Raw genomic sequence first — 11,856 nt, 5'->3', positions numbered from 1 at the left:
TAGGAACCTGAGATGACGTTTCAGTTATGCTTTTGCTGCTTTCATTAGCAAAAGGGTCAAGGTGTAGGGGGAAATGAGAGCAATGATTCTGCTAAAGTCAGCATACATCCTTTTATCCTACGAGGAGCCACCTGTCTATACAGAAACATGCCAGATTACCTGCTGGTATTAATAAACTTAGCTTTGTTGACTCTGGTGGCATTGTGCCAGGGTAAAGCAGCTACACCTTCAACTATGTATTGTTCCAATTTGTACTGAATGGAGACAAATTTCATTATAAAGAAAGCAAAATAAACACATATGCATATAACAGCATTTTAAGAAAGTTGTGAAGATGTTTTGGGAAAGAATACAAAAAACTCAGACTCCCATATGCCAACATGTCTAAGGGCTTACCCACACAGCTGGTTCAGATGTTCTTTTTCTGATTGCATTTAATTCACCAATGCAGTATTGGTAAGATGGATGCTCCAACCTAAATCAGTCTCTGCTGGTCCATGCAGCTGATGCAGCAAAGATACTAGGAGTTGTACATTGCATATTTTGTTTATAGTGAGTTGATTGTTATGATGTTAAGAAAATGTAAAGAAACATAATTTTAAGTATTCACTAGTATCTTCAGGAAACAAGACACGAAAGACAGAGACCCTAACAAGAATAATAATTGCTTCAGAAATTAAAGGCAATGGCAATTCCTCCAATAACTAAGTATCTTTGTCCTTTATATAAAAGCAAAATGATTCCCCATCACAGATTACTTGATTTCTGTGAAATAAACACGTAACATTAATAGTTTTCCAAAGGGGCTTTAATATACAATTCTGAATTCCACCAAACAAAAGATCAATATCTTTGGAAAGTTTTTTTTTTATGAAATATTTATCAGGCTTTCTCCTGGGAGTTTTTCATCCCTGAGGCAAGAATATATCAAAGACATTTTATTTTAAACTCTTATCCCCATTCTTCAGCACCTCGCACATTGACATTATTAAATGGCTTGCTAATGAATGTTAATTAAATCTCTTTGGTTGAAAAGGTTTTGGTGAGGGGAGGTATATATGATGTAAAATGTAAACAATCTTTAAATGTTGCAGAACTAAATCAGTGTCTTCCTTTTAACAGGTACGAAAATGTAAGGTTGGTTATATTTTGACTCTATATTTGATACATAAGAAACAAATTAATGAAAGATAGGCATAATCTAAATGTACAGACTGAGATGTACAGTCAAAGATGTTGCCATCATACTAGCTATCTAGCATAAAAAGGAAATACATTCACCAGTATGGGCTTGATGTTATTGCATACCTTCCCAATGTTCCTAATTAGTTTTGAGAATGTTTAACACTCTGACTTTAAATTTTCACAGATTAATGTTGTTACGATAAAGTGATGAATTCTAAGCTTTATATTTTCTTAAGCTAAATTATTAGCATTCTAGTTATTTTTCATGTTTTTTCATGCTGAAGAAGAGGTAGTTTAAGCCAATATAGATATGGACCTTTTACAGTTGATTACAATTTTATATGCAATGTATTTACTTGGAAGCATGTATCACTGATTTCAACTGAACTTATTTCTAGTCTTGAGTACTTTGGAGTACAACAAAAACTGTAAAATCGAAATATCTGCTCCAAATATATCTATAGGATGGGGAGTGACTTCATTATGTGCAGCATTCAACTAACTGGGCATAAAAAATAGCATTGCCTATGCCAGAATGCTACCTTTAATGAAAGAACACAGTAACCTCGAAGAAATATTTTGCTACAAACTATTTTAAAAACCATATTATTATTTAATCTGTATTCAAAAACATTTTAGTTCAGCTGGACATGCCAATGTCTCTTTTCCATTCTAGTGGATGAGGTTTAATGATGCAATAGTGTTAGGCTACAATTTTGGGAGGTGGGTTGCTAAGCGGGAACCCACCTCCGGTGAAGCGTGAAGCTCTGGCTCTCGTTCCTTGGTAGTCATGCTCTATGTTACTCAAGGCTCTCTCCTTTTCCCTTAGGGATGGAAGTAGAAAAGAAAGAAAGAAAGAAAGAAAGAAAGAAAGAAAGAAAGAGGGCATATTATTACATTTTTTATCTCAGTATCATTTTGAAAAGTTCCAAAAGTTTTAATAGCAGAAATAGCTCTATCAGGAGATCATTAAAAATAAGTTGATGAAAGCTTGTTTAGCTAAACAACCACAATTAGATGCCTGTTTGGATCTAATTAGGTGACTGCTTACGGTACGCAGAATTATTAAAAATTAGAACTAAATGAGCTCTCCTAATGTTACCTCCTCAAAATGGTCACAGTTTCTCATTAAAAGAATAATAAATGTAAGACTTGGAATTTCTAATCTTGGCACTGTTCCTCCAAATGATTATTTGTTTTTCAAATAAAAAGCTGAAATCATCAAAGGCAAAAAAGGGATTTTTCCCCCTTTGTTGAATTTTAATGAAGAAATTGTGTTAGCCATTTTCACCATTTAACTGACTTATAGAGATAATTATCCAGTTCTTTTTACACAAAGCAAACACTGCCTATATAACTTTGAACTGATAGGTGTGACCATTAGACTTAAAGCCATAGGAAGAACAATCACAACTTGAATTTAGCAGCCTTAAGAGAAAGCAGCATAGTTTAACTATCCACTCAGATATTTAATGAGGGGGGGGGGGCAGGAGAGCAATGTGAAAGACACATTTTCCTGAACTGAGATGTACAACTACATAAATGGAGCAAAATATTCAAACAAATTTATCAGATCACTGTAAACTGGTGGTACTAAAGTGCTGTATTAATTTTTTTCTAACAATTTTTTAAAAAATTGGACTTTTTATGGTACAGATCGAAGCTTCAAAAATGTCTGAAGCTAACAATAGGTTGTATGTATCCAGTGCTAGTTATCCCCAAAGCATACTCACTAAAATTAATGGGCATGTCTCACCTAAGGTGAGTAGAACCTATTTTGAGTAGAACTTAGTTGGATACAACCCTATGGTTCAAAAAACTAAATAGTTTCCTGGAGAATATTTTAAATTTGCTTCCTAGTAAATGTTTTCTTTTAAAAAGTAATTCAAGGACTGTGGCACTGAGGAAAAGAGAAAGGGTGAGATTGTTGCAAGCATGTATGCAACTGTGCACCAACCTCTCCCAAATAATGACTAATGTGCTGTGATCCAAACATGCAACAGAGAGCAAGAAGCAAAAGGGAGCTTATAACGATTTTCTGTAGCAGTCCCACAATCATGCCCTACACTGCAAATTTATTCAAGCTGTAATAGACACTGGACTATATACTACACTAGAAAGAAGTAGCTAAACATGTGCAGGTCCCCTTGACTACATGACTATTTTGGAGGCAGAAGGAAGGGGAAGGAAATAATAAGAAAAAAATAAAAATAAAAAAGAAGAAAGGAGATAGCATAATTCTCCTTTCTGGACTTATAAACATAATTTACTATGGAAGTGGCATAAAACTGACAAAAAATGAAAACCTCATAGTACTGTATGTAATACTCATATATATCTAGGCGTAACTCTATTCCTTATAGATGGTCCATTGCCCTTTAAAAATATAATAGTAGCAGGAAATGAAATTCTAGAAATAAAATACGGCAGAGTGAATTTCTTCCCCTGTAATGCTGAAATGGAAAAGCAAAGCCCAGGGTTCAAATTCTAAAGATTATAGCTGTTTTCAAAAGGACACTTAGCTGTTGGAAATGGCTCGCTAGACATTATGGTAGCTTTGTGTATTGATCATAAAGCCCCAGGAAGGCCATTAGGCACGAACAATTGTTGCTAATTCGAAACATCAAGGCAACATTATGCCATTTGCAGATGGGCAGAGGTCGCCTTTGATTGCTGACTGTTTTGCTAATTCAGTCATCAGAACTGTTTGCTATCTAAAAACATGAAGTTCGGGTGGTAAAAGAAGTAACTAGTTTGAAATCAAATTCCATATTTCTAAATGGGTACTAGTGCAGGTTCTAAAAATCACGTTCTAGCACAGGAAGGAGCAAAACAGGAATATATTAAATTATTTGAACTGCCCAATGCACATCTAATTCATAGATGGGGAGAAGCATGATTGCAAAAATCAATACTGGTGACTGAGAACAGAATCAAGAGACTATTAGATCAGGTAAATAACGTGTACATGCAGCTAAATAGGCATGTGTGTGATCACATGAAGTTCTAAACATGGGGTTTCTCTCATGTTAAGTGGTTTCTGCATAAGCAAATTGTGATGTTTGAATGATTTTGAACTGACAGGTGTGATCTTGAGAATTTCCAGAAGCAGGGATGGTCCAGGGCATGGGTAGGCAAACTAAGGCCCAGGGGCTGGATCTGGCCCAATCACCTTCTAAATCCGGCCCACAGACAGTCTGTGAATCAGCATATTTTTACATGAGTAGAATGTGTCCTTTTATTTAAAATGCATCTCTGGGTTACCGTATTTTTCGCTCTATAAGACACACCAGACCACAAGATGCACCTAGTTTTTGGAGGAGGAAAACAAGAAAAAAAATATTCTGAATCCCAGAAGCCAGAACAGCAAGAGGGATCGCTGTGCAGCGAAAGCAGTGATCCCTCTTGCTGTTCTGGCTTCTGGGATAGCTGCGCAGCCTGCATTTGCTCCATAAGACGCACACACATTTCCCCTTACTTTTTAGAGGGGAAAAGTGAGTCTTATAGAGCAAAAAATATGGTATTTGTGGGGCCTGCCTGGTGTTTTTACATGAGTAGAATGTGTGCTTTTAAATAATAATAATAACAATAAATGCATCTCTGGGTTATTTGTGGGCCATAGGAATTCGTTCATTTTTTTTCCAAAATATAGTCCAGCCCCCCACAAGGTCTGAGGGACAGTGGACCAGCCCCCTGCTGAAAAAGTTTGCTGACCCCTGGGTCTGGGGTTTTGTAATATGTAGCTGGTTTTGGAAGACTGACTATATACTCTGTTCAGATTCCCATGTGAAGGAACAAAGCCCTCATCAATGAGAAACAGCAAAGCAGTTATTGGCATCCGTCTGTCTCGAGAGACAATGGAGTGCGCCTTCTGGGGTGAAGTCAAACTGCTAACACCCCATACACCAAACAAAGCAGTGATGGGATGCAATTAAAATATGTCTGGAAATAGCAAACTCAGAGAGGAATTCAGCATCAAGCTATTATGATCATTACGTCAGTGCAAGCATTTTTCTTGGAAGATGAAATGATCTCCCCTTTCCTTCCCCTACAGCCAATTTGGGGGTGGAAGTGGGTGCACGAGGTATGCACAGGGTAGAAGGGGGAAGCCCTGTTGCACTAGCAGGACTCATTGCACTGTCTCCTGCTAGTGCAACTGTTTACTTGAGTCTGGACCAACATAAAAAGACCAGAACAGAAATTAAATGCAGGGGGGGAGAGGGCAGGATGTGGCTGAAAAAAAGAGTTGCAATTAAAGGATTAAGAAAGCCGGGCACAGACATGAAAAAAGAGATAAAACTACACTTGGGGGAATTTTCACACAAGTGACTTACAGGAAGTACTCAATATTTGGCAATTTCACATATCTCACCAGGGGAAAATGTATCCACACACATGAGATTGCTGTCATAATCCAATCTCAGCTGGGCAGTAATTTATTATTAAATAACGTAATTATTACCACCACTGGTACTATCACTTACTTGTTTTCATGTTCCTTGCGTTTTTGGGTGAGGTATTTCTTCTTTACATTTAGAAGCTCATTGGCAAGTCTTTCAATTTCATATTTGTATTCTTGACTCTGTGATTCATACATGTTCAATTCAGAAGACAAAACCTTTAAAAAACCCAAGAACAAACAAATGCCATGGGTGATTTGTTGTCTTCTTGTACCTATATGGCTTTTATAAATAATTGTTATTTAAATCTGTCCCTGCACTGGGTAACAATTCTCTCATTCTGTATCACCATGATGCATAAATTTAGTTTCACAACATGGTTAAAATACAGAATCATTAAAAGCATGCCATAATTAAAATACACAATACACAGCTTAAAATACACAATAAAAAAATCATTTAGTTTCATTGATACCAATATTGATAGCAGTTATTATTTACAAACTATTTCCATTTGCACAGCACATGAATAGATATACTATACTTACTGTGACATTCTGATAGTATGAAACATCTTTTGAGAAATTCAAGAACAATATTCAAGTGGCTTAAAAATAATAAGGCTTAGAAAAGAACAAATTTAATGTTTTGTACTTGTGTTTTTCTTTCTCTGAGTTGAATCAGACTAAGTTACAGAGTAAACCCCCTGAAATTAATGCGCATGACTAACTTAGATTCAGTTAGGTGGCCGTGTTGGTCTGACGCAGTCGAAATAAATAAAAAAAATTAAAAAATAGTCCACTAGCACCTTAGAGACCAACTCAGTTTGTTCTGGGTATAAGCTTTTGTGTGAGTGCACATTTCTTCAGATACCAATATTGAATATTGAATATTGTTCTTGACTATCTCAAAAGATTTTTCATACTATCAAAATGTCGCAGTAAGTATAGTATATCTATTCATGTGCTGTGCAAATGGAAGTAGTCTGTATGTAATAACTGCTATCAATATTGGTATCAATGAAACTAAATGATTGTTTTATCGTATCTAAAGAAGTGTGCATGCACACGAAAGCTTATATCCAGAACAAACTTAGTTGGTCTCTAAGGTGCCACTAGACTTTTTTTTTTTTTTTTAATGACTAACTTAGGTCCATTAATTTCAATGGATATGCTGTACCTTTGTTGGCTACAACTCTTTGACCATAAGCACGGACTGCTATTTTAGTTTCAAACATTACGCTATGAGCCCACAAACTTTAAAACAACCCAGACAACTAATTGCTGTGTTTTATCCAATGTCTCCGTAATATGTTGAGTACAAAAGCCAGCACAAAAACCTTAATAGTCATCTCCTATCCGAGGTATAAGCTGCACCCTTAGTTATTACCACCTATGGCAAATGGGTAAATGCTGCTTTCCTTAGAATACGTAAACAGGGACGGGAGGAGGGGAAAGAATGTACCCTATTGTATTTTCATGCAATGAAAATGAAGGAAGAGAACTACATTACATATTAGCTGTTGCTGGTTAACATGGTGCATCAAGCGGTTCCAGTAGGCATAAACAAGCTTTTCTCACCCAAGAAATCCTGCCTTACAGTGACAAGGGGTTAAGAAAGATTACTCTTGTCAGCCCTCTAATAAGATGCGAGACTAATATAAGTCAATGCACCGTTAGAGAAAAATGAAGGATTTAGCAATGTTTTCTCAATCCGTTTCTGCTAGCTTGTTAAGGACAGAAGGAAAACTGTTTTGACGGGGATGTTAAAAAAAAACTCATTTAAAAAGGAAATTAAGTCTCGTATAAAAATCTGGCAGCATCTCCAAAGACCCAAGTGGGATGCACATTTATAGTAATAGGCTGTAAATTTATGCTCTAATTAGATTTTAATTTCTTAATTTTATAAACAAATATTATACCTCGAAATGCAAACAACAATGTTAGGAAATTCATACAATAGCTTTCTTCAGAACTGTATGTGTAAAGAACTCGTGGGCATTTCCCAGAAAGCACAGTTCATGTGATTCATAAGAATAGTCGTGCTAAATTATGGATCACCAAACTTTATGATAGTGGCAGGTTTTTTCCCGTTCTGTTTCCTAATGATCCCAACATGGAATTTGCTTTTTTCAAAGCTGTTATCCACTATCAAGTTATCCACTATGACCCCAAGTCCCATTCCTAGGCAGTCACCATCAGTTCAGATCCCATTAGCATATATGTAAAATTAATAATTTTCCCCCTATTGTGCATCACTTTACTCTTGCTTACATTGAATTGCATTCTCTTTTTATTCCCCATTCAACCAGTTTAGAGAGATCCTTTAGAAGCTCCTCACAGTGCATTTCCATTTTAACCACCTTGAACAATTTGCTGCTTCACTGCTCATTCCTAAGCACAGGTCCAAATGCCTATCATTGTGGGAGCTCCACTTTCTACATCCCTCTGTTGGGAGAACTGTCCATTTACTCCTACACTCTGATTCCTGTTTCTTACCCAGTTACTGATTAATAACAGAACCTTTAGTCATTCCATAACTGCTAAGCTTACTCCGGAGCCTTTGGTGAGGTATTGTTTCAAAAGCATACAATATCAACAGGTTCACCTCTACCAATACGTTTGCTGACACTCTCAAAGAACTCTAAGAGGTTAGTGGTACAAGAACATAAGAACAGACTGCAGGATCAGGTGAAAGTCCCATATAGTCCAGCACTCTGTAGTCCGAGTGGCCAACGAGCCCAGGGAAAGCCCACAAGCAGTGCAGCTGCATTCCCTCTACCCAACAGCTGGTATTCAGAGGCAAACTGCCTCTGAAAAAGGCTTTACCAAAAGTGTGCTGCTTCTGCTTTGATATGTTACTCAGAAAAATTCTGCCTCTGAATTTGGAGGTCCCATTTACCTTTCTGGGGTGACAACATACTTGTAGTTCTATTCTTAAAGTACTTATCCATGAATTAAGAAGTATACCTCCAGGTTCAAAAGACTTTTCAGAACACAAGTCCTTATGTCCCAGACAATAATGATTTCCTACTTCCTGGGGGTAGATTGCGGAGTACAATCTATCTATTTCTACACTCACTATTTATATAATGAATTATTGGAAATGACTCTTACTTTAAGTTGCTTGGTCTTCTCCCGCAGAGTGTGCCGATACAACTGCAACTGTTCTGCTGCTTCTGGTCCAGGCTGGCGGGCCAAGAGGTGCTTCAGCTCTACATACAGTTTCTCCTTCTCCTAGGAGACAAGGTGAGATGAAACCAATTTGGAAGTTACACTTGTCCACTTGCCACCTTAGAATGTATGTAAGGAGAGGGAATGCAAAGACATGAGAACAGAAATATAAAAACAATCCAGACCATAAAGATTTTCATAAGCTAACTGTTTTTGTTTAGCTGTGGTGCTTTACTTCTTCTCAAACAAAAAATCCTATCTGCTATCTTAGTAAATATGGTTTATCCTGAATCAATTCCTCCAACAAGTGAGTCCACTTATACCGATGAATCTATTTTGCACCTGTACTACACCAAGTGGCTACCAGCAAGCATATGAAAATGTTGCACAGTATATTAATGAAAACTGTAAATCACACTGTAAGACAGTAATGAGATAATCCTTTCTAATTTTCACAAGGTTTTACAGTTTAAAAACTGATCATTCTAAGATATTATTTATATTTTTATCCTAAAACATTTGCTCTGCCACTCAGTATCATAGTGCTTTTAAGCCAGCCTGCAAGAATAATCATATATAACATATATAACAATTAGCCAAGCACTAATATTCCAAAAACCGAAGAAAGCTAACAACATAATTAGAACAGGGCAGCACAGATTTAACAACCACCATACAAATACATAATTATATGGATAACTCATAGGCACAACACAGAACTTTTATCAAGAGCATATGCGAAAATACAAACATGCTGGCCTATAATGCTGATTCAAGCAAAATAGAAAAGTTTTACATCTTTTCACTGTTAATTTGATCTAAATTTAGTGTCTTTTTCACTATAGTTTTGCATCTCTTTAACGAAGTATGGCAAATGCATCTCAAACCATATGGTTCTACTTTTGCAGGTATTCATGTTTATTGAGGTAGCTAGTGCAGAACTCAAGGTTTGAGTTCGCTGATTGTAGCTGCACTTTCATCTTTTTCCCTAGGCTATATAATTGGACTTAAAACTCCAGAGTGTTTAACATATCATATTGAAGCATACACTGCTGAAGATAAATTCAAATTAAATCCTTTGGTGTAATTTTTAAATTGATTTTATTATCTTTGAGGGGTTTTTTAAACAATCAAGCTGTGTGTAAATTCTATAAAATAAATAATAATCCTAGCCACTGGCATTTTTTACATGCAGAGTTCATCTTGCAACATGCTTAGGATTTGCATTACCAAATCCACTCCTAATGTACCAGTATTCTATATTTAGTTGGAATCACCTGCTCAAAATTAATATTCTGTTGAAACAACATATTGTTTGAAATATGCAATGATGTACTAACAAAACTGATTTAGTCTTCCCTAATTTTCATGATCTTGATCCTGCCCTTTCTTCAAGGAATCTAGGCAATGGTTTGAAAGAGAGGTGAATATGTTAGTACTGTAAAACATGCCCTCACTATACAGTTTTTGACAAATGCTGAAGACACACCACTTTACTCTGGCCATTGACACTATGCTTTTGGGACCCACACTATTTTTGTGATTGCAATTTGTTTTAAAATCTTTGCGCTGTATTTTAAATTGTTGTGACCCACCCTCAGATCTTAGAGTGAAAGCCTGGTAGAATAACAACAACAACAACAACAACAACAATAATAATAATGTAGAGAATACTTGTATGGGTAGGAATCCATACACCTGCAAAACCTTTGAGTTTGGCCACTGTTGTATCCCAGTTTACTTAGACTTTTTTTTCCACAACAATCAAAACGAGTGCCAGCAATTATTTTACCCAAAGTCACCAAATCTGGTCTCCCTTTCATCCTACACAAAGTTCTTTTCGTTTCGGGCTTCCTGTTTCCGGTGCGCCAGGAATGGAGTTTCTCTCAACACCGCGGGAGACAGACAGACAGAGATAATCAGATAATGATGGAGGAACTTCATTATCTGCATTCCTCTTCGGTTGGAAGAGAAACCAGGCTCTCATCTGCCGTTTGCCTGGCAGTCTGGCACTCGCTTCCCCATGAATGTGATGGCAGGCAAAGACACTGGGTGCATGGAGCACTCCGGCTGCTGCGACCCCCCCCCCCCAATCCCGTCCCTGGAAGCGCAGGTTATCCTGTTAAGTGGACTTTACTTGGAGTAAACTACAGGCACATGCCAGAGACGATGAGATAAGAAGCTGCAAAAACAACCCAGCTACAAGGTTGTGAAAGGTTTGGATTGAGAGCAGATTTCATTCAGTGAAAGAGACGGTGGGGGGAGAGGAGCCCACGGTTTACTCACTCAAGGTTTTTCTCTACATTTATCATATGGCAACCCCCACCCTGATATTTTAAAATATCAGCACAAGTGAGGATGGAATAAATTGGAATAAAATATGGAATTTAACAAAATTGGAAATGGGTATGTGAGAGAAAGGAACTGAGAGGTAAGGGGGGTGGAGAGAAACGCTATGCTTTGAAAATATAGAGCAAAATCCTCCCTAATCTCCATTATCCACAAAGGAATGTGTTTGAGATAAGGTTAAATGGTCATAAATCAGTGGCAGGGAGGAAATGAGCCTACCAACTGTGAGAATAGAAGTTTCTAGATTGACTGTCTGGAAAAATGGTGAAGACAGCTTGTTTACTGGAAGCCGAATCATGGGATGAAGTGATGCAGTGAAACTGTGAGATAACAGCTTCTCCCAAGACATGACGGGAACCATCAACAGTTGCAGGATATACCACCACATATGGATGGGGAAACATCATGGGGAAAATTGTCACATGCAGGAAGGAATAAGGAGTACAGCTAAAGTTCCTCACTTCAAACTTTATAAATTACCTATTATGCCAACACTAACTGAAATCACAAGACTGTAGCTGTTATATAAGGGATTATAATATCTGTATGGAATGGAATGGAAATTATTAAATTTTTGGAATGCAGAAAAAATGTAGAAGAATGAACTCATCAACTCTAGCATGTGAGGGGGCTAGTTTAATTAAATCGTATAAATTGACATATGAATATTTGGCATTAATAATTGTATTAACTGGACAAAATTTGCTTTGTTATAATGAGCCTGTTATTGGAATGATATTGGAAAATCA

The 11,856-nt window shown here is 36.9% G+C and overlaps 1 protein-coding gene across 1 annotated transcript in view; it reads right to left on the bottom strand.

Annotated features, from left to right (window-relative positions):
• Nucleotides 1-790: 790 nt before the first annotated feature.
• The window catches only part of CFAP58 (cilia and flagella associated protein 58), a 165,275-nt gene continuing 154,209 nt past the window's right edge, over nt 791-11,856 (bottom strand). The window contains exons 8-10 of the mRNA XM_083441673.1: nt 8,702-8,821; nt 5,670-5,803; nt 791-2,009 (exon numbers count right to left, since the gene is read on the bottom strand). Of these exons, the coding sequence (XP_083297799.1) occupies nt 1,889-2,009; nt 5,670-5,803; nt 8,702-8,821 (375 nt within the window). The 3' untranslated portion in view covers nt 791-1,888. The remainder of the gene's footprint in view (nt 2,010-5,669; nt 5,804-8,701; nt 8,822-11,856) is intronic.

Source organism: Podarcis tiliguerta (genome assembly GCF_965153285.1).
Source record: "Podarcis tiliguerta genome assembly, chromosome: 5".
NCBI lineage: Eukaryota > Metazoa > Chordata > Lepidosauria > Squamata > Lacertidae > Podarcis > Podarcis tiliguerta.
Note: the sequence above shows the minus strand (reverse complement) of the source record. Positions and strands in the feature narration are given on the sequence as shown.